The sequence below is a fragment of the Castor canadensis genome, chromosome 14 (assembly GCF_047511655.1).
Source record: "Castor canadensis chromosome 14, mCasCan1.hap1v2, whole genome shotgun sequence".
Lineage (NCBI taxonomy): Eukaryota > Metazoa > Chordata > Mammalia > Rodentia > Castoridae > Castor > Castor canadensis.
The window spans coordinates 25641642-25662143 of NC_133399.1; the positions used below are offsets into that span (position 1 = coordinate 25641642).

Genomic DNA, 20502 nt, shown 5'->3' on the forward strand with positions numbered 1-20502 from the left:
TGTCTGATATTTCCCACTCCCCTCTGTGCCTCAGTTTCCCACGTAAATGAAAAGTGTGGGACCTGTACACCGAATACATGGAATTCAAGGGGGTGAGCTAAGACTGGAACCCAAGTCTGTGTGACATGTTGATTTTAGTCATGTACAAAGGACAGACATAGGGCTGGGGGCCTGGCTCAAGTGGTAGAGAGCCTGCCTACCAAGAGCAAAGCCCTGACTTCAGATCCCAGTACCGCCAAAAAAAAAAAAAAAAAAAAAAAAGATGGGCACCTTCTGGACTGAGGATAGTAGAAGTGGGGTTTCTTTTCTTTTATGTTTTTATTTCTCTCCTCTCTGGAACAGCTACTAAGGGAGTGGTCAGAGGGGGTGGTGGGGTCACAGGCTATGATTGGCATTTTTCAACAGCTGCCCCACCTTTGCTCAGCCTTGAGCTTTGGATGGAAATCTGGAGGGGGGGAGGGGAGCCAATCTGTTTGAATGAGTTTGTTTTTTAAATACAAGACACATTGGGCATGGTAGTGCACATCTTTAGTGTCAGCACTTGAGAGGCTGAGGCAGGAAGATTGAGAGTTCCTAGGCTGTATAGAGAGACCCTGTCTCAAAAAGAGGAGAAAGAGAGAGAGAGAGAGAGAGAGAGAGAGAGAGAGAGAGAGGATTACCACGCTACCAGATATCAGAATGCTTGACAACTGGCAATGGGGAGATCCTGGGAGCATTGTCAGTGGGTGTGGACAATTAGTTGAGAGATTTCAAAATGAAATGTTCTTAGCTTCCAAACCAGTCTGTGTGTGTGTGTGTGTGTGTGTGTGTGTGACTGGGGTTTGAACTCAGGGCTTCACACTTGCAAAGCAGATGCTCGACCACTTGAGCCACATCTCCAGTCCATTTTGTTCTGATTATTTGAACTATTTGACTGGGCAGGCCTCAAACATCAATCCTCTCTATGTCAGCCTCCCAAGTAGCTAGGCTTACAGGTGTGAGCCATCAGCTCCCCACCCAGTCTATCTTCTATTTTTATAATATTCCAAAGAAATACAAGTTTAAGTGTGAGGAATGACAATATGTGCAAGAACACTTATTGCAGTGGCCTTGTCACACTACGGATCTATCAAGAGGGGTGGGTGCCAGGAATCAAGCCTGTAATCCTAGCTACTCAGAGGCAAAAATCTGGAGGATTGAGGATCAAGGCCAGCCTGGGCAAAAAGTTCATGAGACCCCCATCTCAACTAATGGCTGGACAAGGTGGCACGCATCTGTCATCCCAGCACAAATTACACTGGGAAGCACAAATAGAAGGATCTTGGTTTAGGCAGGCCAGGACATAAAGTGAGACCCTATTTCAAAAATAACCGACACAAAAAGGGTTTGGGGGAGTGGCTCAAGTGGTAGAGCACTCCCTAGGCCAGCATGAGGCCCTGAGTTCAACCGCCAGTACTGCCAAAAATAAAAAATTTTAAAGAAGGAACAAGGGAGCTAGACAAAGACTGACCCAGATTGTGCAACATTTTGTTTCAACTAAATAAAGGTACTGTGATGCTAAGGCTGAATGCAGGATCTCCAGATCTATGTTCTTTGATGCTTCTTGACTGTGTGGCCTTTGACAGGTGTTTTAACCTCAATTTCCTTCTCTGGAAAGTGGGCATACTAATATTTAAAAATATAGTACATGGAGTATACTACAGTATAGGAGTATAGTACACAGAGTTTCATATATGTTTTACCCAGGTGCCTCTAATGTCCACATTTTGCAGAACTACATTAGTCAAAATTATGAAATTAGCTGAGTGTGGTAGTGCAGGTCTGTAATCCCAGTTCTCAGAGGCTGAGGAAGGAGGATCGTGAGTTTGAGGACAGCCTGGGCTACACGGAGGGTTTGAGGCCAGCCTGGGATAGACAGTGAGATCCTGTGTCAAAAATCAAGCAAAAAAAAAAAAAAAAACCCTAAGAAATCAACTTTTCTATAATTCTATTACTAAGCTACAGACTTAATTGGGATTTTTTTTCTTTTCATCGTGTGTTCTTTTCCTGTCCTAGGATCCAGTCCAAGAGCCCTCCTTATATTTGTCATGCCTCTTTAAACTCCTGCAGTGTATCACAGCCCTTCAGCCTTTCATAACTTTGACTCTTGTAAGGAGTACTGGCCAGTTATTTCCTAGACTTTCTCTCAGTTTGGTTTGTCTAGATTAGACTGAGGTTTTGGCATTGCTGGGAAGGATACCAGAGAGGTGACGATGTGCCCTTTTCAGTTCGTCATACCAATGCATCATGATGTCACCATGACTCATGGATAGTGATGTTAATCTTTCTCCGTTCGTTAAGGTGGTGTCTGCCAGGATCCTCCACCGCGCAGCTATTTTTCACAGGATTCTTTTGAGAACTGCGTGTTAAAGAGTATGCATCAGGGCCTCACACATACTGCTGTGTGCTGCGTTAAGAAACACAAATAGCAGGACGCTGGTGGCTCACGCCTGTAATCCTAGCGACTCAAGAGGCAGCGATCGGGAGGATCGCTGTTCAAAGCCGGCCTGGGCAAATAGTTCGTGAGACCCTATCTCCAAAAAACCCATCACAGAAAAGGAATGGTGGAGTGGCTCAAGGTGTAGGCCCTGAGTTCAAACCCTAACACAGAAAAAAAAAAAGAAAAAGAAATACACAAAATAGGTAAACACCTGTGTTTAAATCAACTACTTCTGGAAGGATGAATAAGAAAATAAGAGCGATGACGAAGTCACGAGAAAGGCCCTGGGAACTCTGAAAGCTGCAGTCAGATAAGCAACCCCAACAAGGCTGAGCACACTACCCCAAGCGGAGCAGAAAGAACTGCGCCTGCGCGGGACGCAGCCACTGCCCAGTGACTGCCAATTTGCGTGGAGGGAAGGGCAAGACTCCTGGACCACAGTTGATTGGCTACAGCTGTTCTCAGATTGACCAATCACAGGAGTCTTGACGCGGTGGATGTGCTGAGCCTGCGCAAACTTGTTGAGGCATCCTTAAGGTTAGGTATCTTTTACTCTTCCTGAGCTGTGGAGACCAAAGCAGACTGGCCTCACACTAGGAAACTCCTGATCTTCACTTCCCTCATAGCTGGGATTACAGCTGTCAGCCACAGTGCCCTGTCTCATTTATCTTTTTTTTTTTTTTGGCGATAATGGGCTTTGAACTCAGGACCTCAGGCTTGCTAGGTAGGTGTTCTACCAACTTGAGCCACTCTGCCAGTCCTTCTTTGGGTGTTGGGTATTTTTGAGATAGGGTCTCAGTTTTTGCCCAGGCTGGCCTCAAACCTTACCTCTTGATCTCTGCCTCCTGAGTAGCTAGGATTACAAGTGTGAGCCACCAGTACCCAGCCTCATTTATCACTTTTGAATCTGATTTGTTTGTGGTGTGTGTGTGTGTGTGTGTGTGTGTGTGTGTGTGTGTGTGTGTTGCTGGGGGTTGAACCCAAGCCCTCATATATATGGTAGGCAAGTACTCTAACACTGAGCTACACCTCTAGCCCTTAAAGCTAAATTTTATGTTTTGGGGGTAGCTGAGGTTTGGGGTAACAGGGCTTTGCACTTACTAAGCAAGCACTCTACCACTTGAGCCATGCTCCTAGCCCATTTTTGAGTTCAATTATTTTTCAGATAGGATCTCACATTTTTGCCTGGGTTGGCCTTTAACTGTGATACTGCTACCTATGCCTACCGTGGAACTTGGATTACAGATGTGTACCACCACACCAGTTTTCTTTGTTGAGATGAGGTCTTGATAACTTTTTGCCTGGACTGGCCTCAAACCTTGATCTTCCCAATCTCCACCTCCTCTGTAGCTGAGATTACAGGCATGTGCTACCACACCTGTCCTTAAAGTTGACTTTAAAGGCTAAAATGCATAGGGAAAAGTATACAAATTATAATTCAATCAATCATTTACCATGTTTTGCATTTTATAAATCAGGGCATTACTTAAAGTAAAATGCATAAATACTAATGAATTTTTACATACTACCTCTGCATAATCACTTATAAAATATTTCTATAGAACCCAGGCTTTTGTCAGTGTCCCCCACTAGACTATCACCTCTCTGAGGTCAGGAATTGGTTTTGTTCACCACTGTCCCCCAACACTTAAGACACAAAGGAGGCAGTCAATACATGCTTGTGGGCAAACATAGTGGTGGAGTGTCTCAAATGGTTGAGTGCCTGCTTAGCAAGTGTGAGGCCCTGAGTTCAATCCTTAGTGCCACCAAAACCAATAATAAGTAAATAAATGCTTGATGAGGAAATTTGAGCCTTCCTGGTGGGTGGACACAGTCTCAGGCTCCTATACACTTTGCCCCACCCTTTGGCCCTGGGTCTGAGTCTTCAGTTTCTTCCCATACTCTTCTCCAGGCACTGGAAACTTGGTCACCCATTGCGGTCTCTGCAATCCTCTGGCCCCAGGCAGTCTAATGCAGTACGCCACAGGATGTCAAGAGTGGCCAGAGTCAACACAGGCAACTCTGATAATGCTCAGATTCTACTTAGTTTATTTTATATTTGTGGTGATGGGGGATGGAACCCAGGCTTCCGGCATGCTAGGCAAGCACTCCACCACCGAGCCCACCCCCAGCTCTCCCTTGAGTTTTAGAAAGGTATCAGAGTGATGCCAGCTACAGATTGCAACCATAAGCATGGCACACAGCAGGGCAGCTAGCATGTTTCAGGCACTGAATGGGTTTCAGTCTCAGTTCTCCTGTCACAGGAACCACCTGTGACAGGAGCGGGGGTGAAGAAGGGGGAGGGGAAACGCAGAAGCGGAGCAGAAAGGCCTCCATATGTCCCCACATCCAAGTACCCAGAGCTGACAAAGGGCTAAAAGACACACGCTGTGTCTGCAGAAAGCTGTGTAGAAGACAGTCACATGGGACTTACTGTGTCTTATTTATTTTTTTGAGCCAATGCCTCGACATGTAGCCCAGGCCGGCCTTGAACCCTTGGTCCCTCTTTCTCAGTCTCTCAAGTGCTAAAATTACAGACATGAGCCGGTACACCCATCATGGGACTTATTTTAGAGCCTCAGAAGAACATTCAGGCAGAAACAGAAAGATAGAATCCCATCCAGAAGGGGCAGCTGCTTGGGTTTAAAGATTGGGGTGGGGAAAGCAGAGAGTGGGAGGATTGGGGTTTCGGGCCAGCCCCAGTAAACAGTTTGTGAGATACCATCTCAAACAATGGCTGAGTGTGGTGGTGTACACCTGTTATACCAGCTACACAGGGAAGCCTGAATAGGACAGTCTCAATCTAGGTGACCAGGTATAAAACAGGGCCCTATCTCAAAAATAACTGGAGGTGTGGCTCAAGTGGTAGAGCGCCTTACTAGCAAGCACAAGGTCCTTAATCCAGCAGTACAATGAGTAAATAAATGTTGGGGTGAGTCGGGCACAGTGACTCACACCTGCAATCCTACTTGGGAGGCTGAGATTGGGAAGATTGTGGTTTGAGGCCAAACTCAGCAAAAGATTTGTGAGACCTCTCAACCACAAAACTGGGTGTGGCTCCTGCCCTGCTGAGATCACCCTTTTACTTATTGTTGGTCTGCCCATGGATCTAGGAGTCCAAACCCTTCTATCCTTTAATAAAGTTTTTAAAATGTCCCCCAAAAAAGCTGGGTGTGGTGGTTCATGCCTGTCATCCCAGCTACAAGGGAAGTGTAAAATAGGAAGTTGAGGTCCAGGCCAGCAGGCATAAACACGATACATGGTCTCAAAAATAACTAGAGCAGCTGCCACTGGTGGCTCACTCCTGTAATACTAGCTACTTGGGAGGCTGAGATAGGGAGGATCTCTAGTTTCAAGACCACCCTGGGCAAATAGTTCACAAAAACTCCATCTCCAAAAGGACAAGGGGAATGGCTCAAGTGATAGAGTGCCTGCCTAGCAAATGTAAGGCCCTGAGTTCAAACCTCAATACCACCAAGAAAAAAAAAAAGAGAAGAAGAAGAAATGCACACCAAGAGTTGGACACAGTCACAAATATGGAGTCCCACAGTTTCAGAGAACATTCCAGCCTTGGCATTGTCATTACCATTAAACCCTATTGCTGGGGCACAGAATCACATGCATAAGACACCACAAGTGTAATGAGCATAGGCACATAGAGTCAGGAACTCAGACAGACGACACATACTGTTCAACAGACAATTATATGTAGAGGGATAGATATGGGTATCACACACTGCCACCTGTCTTTTTTATTGTTGTGGCACTGGCGTTTGAACTCAGGATCTCTCGCTTGCTAGGCAGGAGCTCTACCACTTGAGCCAAGCCCCTAAACTTTTTTGCTTTGGTTATTTTTCAGGTAGGGTATTGTAGTTTTGTCCAGGGCTAGCCTCAGACCACGATTCTCCTACCTACGGCCTCCAGAGAAGTTGGGACTACACATCTGACTTTATGATTGATATAAGGGTCTTAACTTTTTGCAGAGGCTGCCTTTGAACCATGATCCTCCTGATCTCTGCCTCCCCAGCCTGTCATGGACCTTGATAGTGGGACACATCATTCATTAATTAACAAACCAGTGACACATGGGGTGTTCAAACATGCAGCCACACAGGCAATCAGGCATGGGAGCGACTGTAGGCATGTTGACACGCATAGTGCTAGTCCCTCAATGCGGGATAAATTCCACTCCCCCCAGAGTCACAGACATCCAGAAGTTAGCACAATTACAGGTTTACATGCATGGGTACACATGGACACACAAGAAGTCACACACTCACCCTGACAGTCACACAATGAATGCTCAGATGGGGCTGAGTCACACTGACACACACAACATGTCTGACCTACACTCACACAGCCATGTGCACACCTACATATCTTTGCTAGTTCTGAGACACTGCAAAAATGCATTAGAAAATTCCCACTGCATCACTCCATCACAGGGACACACACACACCACAGCCCCAGAACACAATCTTATTTGCACACAGAAAACCCCACAGGATCCTCAACTGTCAGTATGGGTAGCCCAAGGAGTCAAAGCAGACTCCAGGCCCTCCCAGTTGGGAAGGGAGAGAGAAGGGAGAGGAATGAATCCCTATCATAACAGTAGCACATACTATACTCATATGGCTGGTTTGCATAGATTAAGTCAAACTTCGAAAAAATCTTATTAAAGCCTAGTGTGGTGGCATACACCTGTAGTCCCAGCTACTCTGGAGGCTGAAGTGATAGGGTAACTTGAGTCTATGAGTTCGAAACCAGCTGGGCAACATAACAGGACTCTGGCTCAAACAAACTTGCCAAAACAAACAAAATTATATTTAAAAATCCTGTCCGTCGTCCAGGTGATGGTGACTCATGCCTGTGGTTCTAGCTACTCAGGAGGCAGAGATCAGGATTGTGGTTTGAAGCCAGCCCCGGCAAATGGTTCCAGAGACCTCATCTGCAAAAACCTTTCACAAAAAAAAAGTGCTGTTGGAGTGGTTTCAAACTCCAGCACCACACACACACACACACACACACACACACACACACACACACAAATACACACAAAATATCCAATATAAAAAAGGGCTGATGGAGTGGCTCAAGTTGTAGGGAGCCTGCCTAGCAAGGGTGAGGCCCTGAGTTCAAACATCCACTTGGGAGGAGGCAGGAGGATGGATCTAGAGTTCTAGGTCATCTTAGACTACATAGTTAGATCCTGTCTCAAAAAAACAAAACCAAAAAGTCTTACATGTTTACATTGTAGATGGCCCATTTTACAGGTGAGACAATCAAGGCACATGTTTTTTCTTTTGGTTATGGGGGTTTGAACTCAGGGCATATGCCACTTGCTTAGCAGGCTCTCTACCACCTGAACCTCTCTTCCAGCCCCGCACAGATAGTTTAAACACTAGCCCAATTCACGGAGCTAGATTATCAGTCTCTTTCTTTCAAATAATGCCAGCGCGGAATCCTCAGAGCCTAAAAGTGCGTTTGGAACACAATGTGTGCTCAATAAATGTTTGTTGAGTTAATGAAGGAATCCTCATCGCTTCCACCTGTAATAATTACTCTGCACTTCAGCTGCAGTCTTCGCTTGGACTCACCAGCCCCCCAAATTTAGCGTCGCCGCCCGGCCACACTCTAAAGTTCCCAAGTCAGGAGTGGCTTTGCTTGGTTTGCGGCGTGGGCGGGCTCGTTCTGAGGCGGGACCAACGTCGTTCCTCCTTCCTATTAGTGAATTTCCCGTTGGGGGCGGAACTTGTCTAAACCGGCTTTCTTGATTTGTTGTCTCCCTGGCGACTCGTGACCCGGAAGCTCTATGGGTCAACATGGCGGCGCCCAGTGCTAAGACGGAGCCGGCCGGGTGTCCGTAGCCGGCCGCTTGAGGAGGTAGGTCGCGCGTGGGGAGGCGAACATGAACCGCTGGAGTCCGGAGTGTCACATTCCGGGCCTTGCATCACGGGAGACTGGCCTTAGAGAGACCTGGTTGCAGGGCCTGGGCGCTATGACCTTTTGGGGTGCGGAGCGGGGACATGCGGGGCAAGGTTGCCCGACGTATGCACGCTTCCTCACTCCCTAATCTCCCATTCTGCGGAGGGAGGGGATAGCTGTCTCAGAAAGGGCAAGGCTGATTCCCGAGATCACACCGCAGGTCGGCCGTGAGACGGGCATTGGAACCTGCGTCTGCCTGTTGCTTCAAGGGACCTGCAATCCTGGCAGCTAGCCTGAGACCTCCGCGGATCCGACTTACAGACGTCTTGTAGAAACTTACCGCTATTCACGTTCACTTGATGTTTATTGATGACTTACCATAAACCAGGCACTGCCCGGGATGCAGGAGACGCAGCCATGGGAAAGACAGACAAAAGCCATTGTCAGACATTGAACAAGTCAGAAATAAGCAAATCATGTGATTTCATGATTTCATATTCTGAGACTTGCTAATGCATTAATAACGGTGTTGAGACCGGTTTGTTTTCCGAAATAGAGTCTCACTTTGTAGCCCAGGCTTGCCTGGAACTCAAGATCCTTCTGCCTCAGCCTCCCAAGTTCTGGGATTACAGGTTTGCATCATCACGCTTGGCAATCTCATTTTTAGAAACCTGAACAACCAGTCATCCATGGGGTGATCTGGAGGAAGAAAGTTATACGCACAGGGGAAGGCAAGTGCAAAGGCCCTGAGACTAGAATAAACTTGCCTTGTTTCAGAAACTGCAGCTGAAGTTGCCAGTGGTAGGATTTGTATTTAGAGGGAGTAGAATCAGTCTGAATTTAAGTATGACATAGCGTTAGAAATTTTATTATTAGTAGTAGTATTTTATTTTTATTTTTTGCAGTGCTAACTATGGAACATGCTAGGCAAGTGCTCTTACCACTTGAGTTACACCCAGCCCTCTAATTTACTTCTTTCTTTCTTTTTTTTTTTTTTTTTTTTTTTTTGGTGGGACTGCAGTTTTAACTCAGGGTTTTGTTATTTTCCTTGGCTGGCCTTGAACCTCAGTCTCCCAAGCAGCTAGAATTATAGGCAGGAGCCACAAGCGCCTGGCATTTTTGAAAACTCCCTCTGGTCATGGAGACAGAACTTACGGAGGACAGAAGTGGTAGGACAGGTAGATATCCCTGAAAGAGATCATAGATGGGAGGTGGCCTGCAGAAAGGTGCATTTGGGTTGGATTTGGAAGTAGTCACCAGAACTTGTTGCTGGATTGAATGGGGAAGTGCGGGACATACTGGAGTGTTCTGGACATACGTGGTTTCTGGCCTGAACCACTAGTAATGAGAGCACCATTGGCAAGCATCCAAAGGAATAAGTTTAAGCATGGTAACAGTACGGTGCAATTTAAGTTTGAGATGGCAAGGTATGTTCCAAAGTGACAGGTTTAGAGGCTGGAAATGAATATTTGGGAGCCATTGGCATGTGTATCATCACATCTGAGACTTTAGTGCTCATAGGAGACAGTTAGGGCTGTTGTTAGAAACGCAGTTTCTTAGCTAGGGCGCTGGTGGCTCACTCCTGTAATCCTAGCTACTCAGTAGGCAGAGATCAAGTGGATCAAGGCTCAAAGCCAGCCCAGGCAAATAGTTCTCAAGACCCTATCTCAAAAACCCCATCACAAAAAAGGGCCGCTGGAGTGGCTCAAGGTGTAGGCCCTGAGTGCACAAACCTCAGTACCGCCACTACCACAAAAAAAAGAAAAAAAGAGCAGTTTCTGATTCAGTAGGTGTGTGTTAGGGCCCAGACTGTGCATTTCTAGAAAGTTCCCAGCTGGCTGGTCCCTAAAACACACTTTGGCCATTTTGTTTTTTTTCAGTGCTGGGGTTTGAACTCAGGGCCTCACGCTTGCTAGGCAGGCGCTCTACTACTTAAGCTATCCTGGGCCTCATGTGTGGTAGGCAAACACTCTACCACTGAGCTACACCTCCATCCCCTTAAAGTCTCAATGTAAGTCTCAGTCTTAGCTGTATATTAGGGTGATTGGGGTGCTTTAAAATGCTGATGCCTGGGCCCCACTTCCAGATAACCTGACTTAACATATTTAGGATATGACCTGGGCATGGGGATTTTTAAAAGCCCCCTAGATCATTCTAAGAACCCCTAGCAGTGAATGCAAGACATATGCTGACAAAAGAGCCAACTGCATAAGCCCCTCAGGCAAGCACAGACTGTGAGATTCTGTGCAGCCTCATTTCTCAAAGTGATCCCCAGACCAAGCATCACTCAGGAGCTGTCACATGTGCACAATGTGTGTGCACCCCAGATCTGCTGAATCTGCATTTTAACAACATCCCAGGGGATTTGTCTGCACCTTCAAACAGCGCAGGCTTCAGAGAAGGAAGCAGATCTTATCTATTGGCTGACACAGAGGCCTGGGTACCAGAAGAAAACTAAGAATGTTAAAGGGCCAATTGGGGGTGGGAACTTAACTGTATCACATGCTTCTGAGAAACTGAGCAAGATGAGACCTGAGAAGGCATCATGGGGCTTTGGTAAAAGGATTAACACACGGACCTGTACAACACTGGTGTCCTTGGGCTGATTGCGGCAGCAGCTTAATAGTGACAAGGAAAGAGTCATAGTGTGTAAATATCTTTTGGGAGAAGCTTGGGTGTAAAAGGAGCAGCAGGCTGGACTGACATTTTGAGTCAAGATGGCAGATGCTGTGAGTCTGTCTTCGCCCACCCTCTGTATCAGGAGGTGCTCCTTTCTGCCTTTCTATTTCTCCCTGCCTTGTCTGTTTTATTAAATAAACCTTTGCTAGTCTTCAACAAGAGAAAGACAGGAGATACTAGATAAAGGGTGATATAAAAGATCCATACATTTCCCAAGGCATTCCCTGAGGCCCTGCTACCATGTTACCAAACCAAACAGATACCAATATCTCTTCAGAATACACATGTAATGTTCCTCAATAAAACAGTAGCAAACATAAAAAGGATGACACATCATGGCTAAGTAGAATTTAATCTCACAAATGGAAGGTTAGTTTAATGGCAGAAAATTAATGTACTATGTTAATAGAACAAAGGGCAGAAACCACTGAGTTACTCAATAAAATGCAAAAAAAAAAAAGTTTGACAAAATCCCAATACCTTTTCTGATAGAAGCAGTTAGCAAACTAGGACTAGAAGGAAACTTCCAAAAACTGATAAATGCAGCCATGTTTGGCTGGGTGCAGTGGCTCATGCCTGTAAACTATTTGGGAGATGGAGATGAGAGGTTTGAGGCCAGCCCAGGCAAAAAAGTTAGTGAGACCCCATTTCAATCAGTAAGCTGGGAATGGTTCATCGTGCCTGTCATCCCAACTATGAGGGAAGACCATCGGAAGACTGCAGTCTCAGTTTGGTGGGCAAAAAGACCCTATCTGAAACATAACCAAAAGCAAAAAGGAGCCAAGTGCCAGTGGCTCCTACCTGTAATCCTAGCTACTCAAGAGGCAGAGATCAGAAGGGTCCCAGTTCAAAGCCAGCCCTGGCAAATAGTTCACGAGACCCTATCTTGAAAAAACCCATCACATAAAAGGGCTGGTGGAGTGCCTTAAAGTGTAGGCTGAGTTCAAACCCCAACCCTAGTATTGCCAAAAAAAAAAGGCAAAAAGGGCTGGAGGCCTGGCTTAAGGGTGGAGTACCTGCCTAGGAAGTGCGAAGCCCTGAGCTCAAACCCCAGTACCACCAAAAAGGAAAAAGAAAACCCCACAGCCTACATAATGGTGAAAGATTGGATACTTATCCCTAAAGATCAGGAATAAGACAGGATGTCTATTCTGACCACTTAAATTCAATATTGTAGTGGAGGTTCCAAGCAGGTACACTTAGGCAAGAAAAAGAAATGGTATCCAGATCAGAAAGGAGTGAGTAAAACTCACTCCTTGAAATTCTCAAGGGATGGGCACATACAAAAATCCATCTAAGGCCTGGGGGTGTGGCTCAAATGGTAGAGTGCCTGCCCAGCAAGCACAAAACTTTGAGTTAAAAATCCCAGTGCTGCCACCAAAAAAAAAAAAATCTAAAGAAAGAAAAATGCAGTCAGGTGTTGTGATTCATGCCTGTAATCCCAGCTACTCAGGAGGTGAAGGCAGGAGAATCATGAGTTCAAGGCCAGTCTAGACAAAGTCAGCAAGACTGTATCTCAAAAGCAAAACAAAAACAAAAGAACTGGGAACATGGCTTAAATGGTAGAGTGCTTGACTAGCAAGCTTCAGGCCCTGGATTTGATTCCTAGTACCTGGAAAAAAAAAAAAAAAAAAGAACCAGGAATGGTGACACATGCCTGTAATACTGAGGCAGTAGAATCCAGAGCTCAAGGCCAACCTGGAAAAAGAATCCACAGAATAGGGGACAACATTTGCAAATCATAAGATTATCATCCAGAATATATAAAGATCTCTTACAACTCAGTAAGAAAATAAATAACCTGATTTGTTTTTAATTAATTAATTTTTAGCAGTACTGAGGCTTGAACTCAGGGCCTGCACCTTGAGCCACTCCACCAGCCCTTTTTCATGATGGGTTTTTTCAAGATAGGGTTTCAAGGAACTATTTGCCCAGGCTGGGTTCACACCATGATCCTTCTGATCTCTATTTTCCTGAGTAGCCAGGATTACAGGTGTGAACCACTGGGGCCCGGCCTCTATTGACATTTTTAAAAGGAAATTCACTTGAGAAAAGTTGAGAGGATCACTTTATAGTCCTCTTTACATAATGAAATTGACAGTAAATAAATTTTTTTTAAAAAATGATCCAGTAGGGAGGAGTCCATTACCTGACCAAATTCCTGAAGACAGTGAAGGGTTTGGCCTGGCAGAACTGGAACCTCTGACGTGACAGTTGTCTAAACCTGTCTGTGGATCAGGAAGCCCCAGGGGTTGGGGTTCGGAGTGTGTGCTCTGCCATGAGGGCACCTGGTCTCCCTAGCAGTTGGACTGCCAACCTAATGCCTTCTTATCTCTCTTGGCCAGGTGGCGGTCTGACTGGCAGAGGCATGAGCTGGGTGCAGGCCAGCCTGCTGGCCCGAGGCCTCTGTAGGGGCTGGGGAGGCATCTGCGGGGCTGCCCTCACAGGAGCCCCCTTCTCTCAGGTAACCACTAGCCAGGCTTTCATGGGGTGGAGGGAGGAAGGCCTGGGATTTGCTTCCCCCCACCCCCTACCCCGCAGATTGAACACAAAAAAGTGGGTTCTGGGTTCTGGTGGGCTGAGGCTCACCTGTCTGTACTAAGGTTCTGTTGAAGGAAGGTCCTCAATTTTCTTTTTTTGGCTGTACTGGGATTTTTTTTTTTTTTTTTTTGTGGCACTGGAGAAGTAGTCAGGGCTTCATGCTTGCTAAGCAGGCACTGTAATGCTTGAGCTACTCCACTAGCCTGTATTAGGGTTTGAACTCAGGGCCTTGTGCTAGGCAGGTGCTCTGCTACTCAGGCCATGCCCCAAACCATGTATTTTCTTTTTGAGATAAGAGTTTCACTAAATTTGCCTGGGCTACCCTCAAACTTGAAATTCTCTTGCCTCCAGCTCCCAAGTAGCTGGGATTACAGATGTGGATCACCACACCTCCTAATTTCTTTTAAGGGGTGTGCATATGGGTTAGGGTGTGGACTTTGAAATTAAGGTTGTATGAGCTGAGTAGATTTGAGTCATGACTTTGTGTAGTTCCTACATCTGCTTATAAAGGTGGGCATAAAAAACTAACTTCCCCATCCAGCCTTCATCACGCTTTATTTTTAAATTTTTAATTTAGGTCTTAAATTATTTATTTTGCAGTGCTGGGGATGGAGCCCGGTGTCTTGTGCATGCTAGGCAAGTGTTCTATCACTATATACCCACCTCTATGCTGGTTTTGTTTCTATTATTTTTAATTTTACTTACTTAATTCTTGGTGGAACTGGGATTTGAACTTGGCCTCATGCTTTCTAGGCAAGTGCTCTACCATTCGGACTGCAATCTTTGCCCTTTTTGCTTTAGTTATATTTTGAATAGTGTCTCATATTTATATCCAGGCCAACCTAGATCAGGATCCTATGTATGCTTTCCATATAGCAGGGATGACAGACAGGTGCGTGTCACATGCCCAGCTTTTTTATTGGTTGAGATGGGGTTCACGAACTTTTAGCTCAGGCTGGCCTATGTTTGCCTCCCAAATAGCTAGACTTATAGGCATGAGCCAACATGCCTGGCTTTGTTTTTACTTTTATTTACTTATGTTTTTATGGCTCTGGGGTTTGAACTCAGGGCCTCATACTTGACAAGCACATACTTGAGCCATGTCCCAAACCCTTTCTGCTTTAGTTACTTTTCAGAATGTTTTCTTATGCTTTTGCTTGGGCTGGCTTCAGTCTGTGAGCCTCCTACCTCTGCCTCCTCCATAGCTGGAATTATAGGCATATAGGCATACCCCATTGCACCAGCCTGTTCTTTTTTTTTGGTACTGGGGCTTGAACTCAGGGCTTTGTACTGCTAAGCAGATGCTCTCCCACTTGAGCCACTCCATCAGCTCCCATCCTGTCTTTTGAGACAGGGTTTCACTTTTGCCAGGGCTAGCCTTGAGCTCCAGTTCTCTAGATCTCTTATCTCCTGAGTCACTGGGATTACAAATGTGAGCCACCATGTCCTACTCCCTTGTTATTTTTTATTTATTTATTTGCAATACTGGGGCTTGAACTCAGGGCCTACACCTTGAGCCACTCCACCAGCCCTTTTTTATGATTTTTTTTTTCAAGATAGAATCTTGTGAACTATTTGCTTGGGCCGGCTTCCAACTGTGTTCCTCCTGATCTCTGCCTCCTGAGTAGCGAGGATTGTAGGCATGAGCCACCGGCACCTGGCTTATTTTTAAATTTCATACTGTATCTTGGAGCTCATTCCAAGCCATACAGGAATACCCTCATCAGTGCATTTTCGAGTTACAGGTGCTCCTTGTCCAAGTTCAAAGTCATTTGCTTAGCCACTTCCTTGTCTTTGGGCATTAGGGTCATTTCTATAATGGCAGTAGACACCCTTGTGGAAAAGTCACTTGGCACAGGCATGCTTGTAGCTGTGAGACTTAAATACCCATCTGTAGGACTGTTGCAGCAAGGTGTGTGTTTGTCATCATGATGAATGTTAGGGAGGTTTTACCAACTGTACCCAGCAGTTGCTAAGAGTGCCTGTTTCCTCTTCCATATTGATATTTGATACTGTGGGTTTTTTGTTTTTATTTTTGTTTTTTGGAGGCACTGGGGTTTGAACACAGTACTTCACGATTGCTAGGCAGGTGCTCTATCACTTAAGCTTCTCTTCCAGACACGTTTTTGGTTTTTTTGAGACAGAATCTTGCTATTGGCCCAGGTTGGCTTTGAACTCAAGATCCAACTGTCTCTGTCCCCTAAGTGCTGGAATTACAGGTGTGCACCACCACACAGAACTGTGTTTTATCATATTCTGTAATCTTGGCTTTGTAACCACAGCACCATACTTCCTCAAAGGCCTTGAGGATTGCCAAGAACACCTCTCTCAGGAAAGAGCCAGCCCAGCAGCTTCTCAGAGACATTAGTTGGTGCCACATTCCAGCAGCAGTCCTTTGTCCCCAGGTGCCCCTGCGGGGCCTCCACTGCAGCACAGCCACCCACAACAATGAGATGTCACTGGTTCCTCGTCCACCTAAGCCCCAGCAGAGGCCCATCAAGGCCCTTGAGCCCCACGAGGAGCTGTTCAGGCAATCGTCAGATGGGGAGCGGGACAAGGCGAGCTTTGTGAGGGCCGTGCAGAACTTTGGGCAGCACAGTGTGCGCAAGCGGGGCCACGTCGACTTCATCTACCTTGCCCTGCGCAAGATGCCAGAGTACCACGTTGAGCGGGACCTGACTGTCTATAACCTGTTGCTGGATGTCTTCCCCAAGGAGGTCTTTCGGCCTCGAAACTTTATCCAGCGCATCTTCATCCACTACCCTCGGCAGCAGGAGTGTGGCCTTGCAGTCCTGGAGCAAATGGAGAAATATGGTGAGGCCTGCAGGCGCGCTCAGGACAGGAAGTGGGTGGCAGCCTCCCTTTTCCCATGGCTTCCCGGCTCTACTCCTTTCTCTGTGTATACGTCTTATTCCCCCTTCCCCAATCTTTGTTATTGTTGTTGTTATTGTTTTGAGACAGGGTCACACTATGTAGCCCATGCTGGTCTTAAATCTCAGTCTTCCTGCCTAAGCCTCCCAAGTGCTGGGATTACAGAGATGCACCACCACACCCGGCTTCAATCACTTTTTTTTTTCATTTATTCATTTGTGCATACAATGTTTGGGTCATTTCTTCCCCCACTCCCTCCCTTCCAGGCAGAAACTGTTCTGCCCTTATCTCTAATTTTGAAGAGAGAGTATAAACAATAATAAGAAGGACCAAGGATTTTTGCTAGTTAAGGATAGCTATACAGGGAAATTCCTCGCACTGCTTTCATGTACATATGTGTTACATTCTAAGTTGATTCTTCTCAAACTGACCTTTTCTCTAGTTCCTGGTCCCCTTCTCCTATTGGCCTCTGTCACTTTAAAGTTTCTGCATTAGTTCTCTTGCATTGAGGACATCGAATACTATCATTTTTTTTGGGTTTTTTACCTGTCCTCATACCTCCCTTGTACTCTTTTTTTTAATCGCTCTTTTTGTCCTTCATCTCTTTCCTGCCTCCCTTAGGCCTTTTCTTTATAATTCTCACTGATTCTGTTCTCCCTGTTATCCATCCCCTGACTTCAATTCTCCATCTCCCTTCTCTCCTCTCCTCTCCTGCCTCCCTGAGGCTTGACCGTATCTTCTCGGCACAGGAGTCATGCCCAACAAGGAGACGGAATTCCTGCTGCTACAGATATTTGGACACAAAAGCTACCCCATGCTCAAGTTCCTGCGTATGAGGCTGTGGCTCACCCGCTTCAAGAACAGCAACCCTTTTCCGGTGCCCTGGGACCTGCCCCAGGACCCTGTGGACCTGGCCAAGCTGGGCCTGCGGCACATAGAGCCCAGCCTCAGTGCCAAGGTCACCATCTACCAGGTATCTACTCCTATATATACCGCACTTGCTGTCCACAGCAAGCTTCAGTCCCCAGCTGGGCCCCATCATCACTCCCCAGGAGTCCACTTCACTCATCTGGGGTGACTATGCTAAAGGAATTCTGATTCCCTGGCTCAGTCCTCCAAAAGATTTCCATGGTCCTTCCTCTTTCTCACAAATTGACCTGAGTCCATTGAGCTGCTATAACAAAATACCTGAGCCTGAGTGTTTTTATAAAGGACAAAGCACAAGAGAGATGTGGCTCAGAGGTACAGTGCTTATCTAGCATGTATGAGACTCCGAGTTCCATCCCTAGCACTGGGGAAAAGGAAAAAAAATAAGTTTTGGAGGCTGAAAGTCCAAGATTGAGTGGCTCCCATCTGTTTGGCTTCAGGTAGGCATACATGCAGAAGAAATCACTTGGCAAGGCAGGAAGCCAGAGAAACTCAGAGGCCTGGCACATTCACTTTTTAAATTTTTATTTGCCTTGGGTTTTGTTGTTTTGTGTGGTGGTACTGGAGTTTGAACTCAGGGCCTCACACTTGCTGGGCAGGCACTCTACCACTTGAGCCACTCTGCCAGCCATTTTGTGTTGGGTATTTTCAAGATAGGGTCTTGCAAACTGTTTGCCCAGGGCTGACTTCAAACTCTTGATCTCTGCCTCCTGAGTAGCTAGGATTGCAGGGGTTAGCCACCGGTGCCTGGCTCAAAATTAATTTCTTTTGGCATAATAATGGTGATGAAACCCAGTGCCTTGGACATGCTAGGCAAGTGCTCTGTCACTGAGCTCAGTGCCAGCCCTGTCCTAAGTTTCTTGGTACCATCTGAAGTAAGGGCTGTTATTGTCCTTATTTGGCAATTGAAGAAACTGAGGCAGCTGAGTCCACTGATGTGGCTGAAGTCCTACAGCCTGTGACAGAACAGGATTATTTTTGTGTGTGTGAGACTAGAATTTCAACTCAGGGCTTCACAGTTAAAGCAGGAACTCTACTGCTTGAGCCACACCTCAAGCCCATTTTGCTCTGGATATTTTGGAGATGGGGGTCTTGAGAACAATTTGCCTGAGCTGGCCTTGAATCTCAGTCCTCACGATTTCAGCTTTCCAAGTAGTTAGGATTACAGGCATGAGTTACTGTACCCAGACCAGAGCCAGGATTTTGATGTAGGTAGGCTAGCTGCACAGTTCTCTCAGTGTGAGCATCTTAAATGTTGGTGGCTCCAAACTGGATAAAAGGGTGGGGACTGATTTCAGTGACATGTAGGAGACCCAGGAGAAGTGTCTGGACTTGCTGGCATCACCCTTTCCATTTCTCTTTCCCTGGCTCTTCTATAGGGGCTGGGGCAGGGGTGAGGAGTCACAAGTTTGCACCTTGTTCTTCTTGTAGATGCCTTTGTCCAATGACCAGACAGGTACAGAGGATCCCACACAGCCCCATATTGTAGGTAAGGCCCAAGTACAGGATGGCCAGGCCTGTGACCTGTCACTGCCTGTTCCCACTGGGCCCTCTGGGTGGCTCCCTGGGCCTTTGGGAGGCAGAGCATCAGCTCATATGGATCTCCACACCAGGAATCCAGAGTCTTGATCAGAAGGTGGCCCTGGCTAACCACAATCCAGCCCGGCCTATCTTCGTCGAGGGCCCCTTCTCCTTGTGGCTGCGCAACAAGTGCATCTACTACCACATTCTAAGAGCAGACCTGCCATCCCCTGAGGAGAGGGTGAGAACCAGAGCACATGTGGGGGAGGGGAATGGGGAGGGGCAGCACTGCCCTAAGGCTCAATGAGGGCCTGATGGGCATGGAGGCTGCAGGATCCTGGGCCTCTGACCTTAACTGCACCCTCCTCCCTGAGATAGGAAGTGGAGGAGATCCCAGAGGAATGGAACCTCTACTACCCAATGAAGCTGGACCTGGAGTATGGCAGGAGCAGCTGGGACGACTATGAGTTTGATATCAACAAAGGTAAAAAGCTGGGCATGCAAAACTCAACGCCACTATGGATTTGTGGCTGAGACACAGCCCAAGTACCACACATATACACAAGTCATGTACCCAAGGGCTTGTGGCCTCCTGTTAGCCCCTGGTCACACCTTCCCTTCTTCACACCTTTATGGAGCATCTCTGTGCTGGCTACTGTGCTTGACCAGGGCAGATCTGGTCCCTCAGGCCAGTGGGAAGCAGGCAAGTTCAAGAGGAGCATAGCACCCAGCCTCAAGTGGAGGAGTCAGGGAGACTTCCTGAAACTCTAGTCTAGGAAGACTAGATTGAAGGGCAGCTTGTGCAAAGGTGTGGAGGCACCAGACACTGACAGATAACTAGCTCAAAGTACCTCAAAGAGTATAGGAATGGAGGGACTGCCGCACCCCACTGCACAAACTTCTCTCTCTCAACAGTGGAGGAAGGCCCTGTGTTCGCCATGTGCATGGCGGGTGCCCACGACCAGCCAACACTAGCAAAGTGGATCCAGGGTCTGCAGGAAACGAACCCAGCCCTGGCCCAGATTCCCGTGATCTTCCGTCTGGCAGGGTCCTCAGGGGAGCTCCTGACATCCTCAGGGCTGGAGGAGACACCTTTGCCCACATCGGAGGGCCAGGAGGAAGAAGACAACCATCTGCAGAAACAGCAGCAGGGCCAGAGTTGAGTCTGGGGAACACCAGGCTGTGGCGCCAGGAGGCTGTGGACTGGTGTGGACTGAGGATGAACTTTTGATTGTACAGCAAATAAAAAATGTACCTGCTCTGGACTGTCTTCCCTCCTTTCTAGCCGTGTAGCATCCCTTTCTAAGGTTCTCAGAAGTTGGGGACCAGGTGACAGGTCCCTCCTACTGGATAAGGTCAACAGACTCTTCTGGCTCTGTCACCCTAGGCTGGATACACACGTAACATCCTTTTAAACGAAGTTGGGAAGTTAACTGAAAAGGCAGTGGAGAGAAGAGTGGGTTTGCGCGCGCATGCGCAGCTCCCGCCCTAGGTCCCCTTTTGGTGCCGCGGGGCAGTGAGAAATTTCCCGGCGGCGCGTAAGATGCGCGCCACTTCCGGTCGGGCTCCTAACAACGGGG

At 47.0% G+C, this 20502-nt stretch overlaps 1 protein-coding gene across 8 annotated transcripts in view; it reads left to right on the forward strand.

Annotated features, from left to right (window-relative positions):
* Positions 1 to 20185, forward strand: part of Ecsit (ECSIT signaling integrator) — a 36878-nt gene extending 16693 nt beyond the window's left edge. For 3 of the 8 annotated variants that reach the window (XM_020173271.2, XM_074054032.1, XM_074054033.1), the window contains exons 4-10: positions 13408 to 13526; positions 15886 to 16417; positions 17224 to 17447; positions 18833 to 18890; positions 19015 to 19163; positions 19301 to 19406; positions 19838 to 20185. In XM_020173271.2, coding sequence (XP_020028860.2) covers positions 13408 to 13526; positions 15886 to 16417; positions 17224 to 17447; positions 18833 to 18890; positions 19015 to 19163; positions 19301 to 19406; positions 19838 to 20085 — 1436 coding nt within the window. In that variant the 3' untranslated portion in view covers positions 20086 to 20185. Of the gene's footprint in view, positions 1 to 8226; positions 8342 to 13407; positions 13527 to 15885; positions 16418 to 17223; positions 17448 to 18832; positions 18891 to 19014; positions 19164 to 19300; positions 19407 to 19837 lie in introns of those variants that run through there. The other 5 variants (XM_020173270.2, XM_020173272.2, XM_020173273.2 and 2 more) reach the window with 5 other exon arrangements.
* Positions 20186 to 20502: the final 317 nt, after the last annotated feature.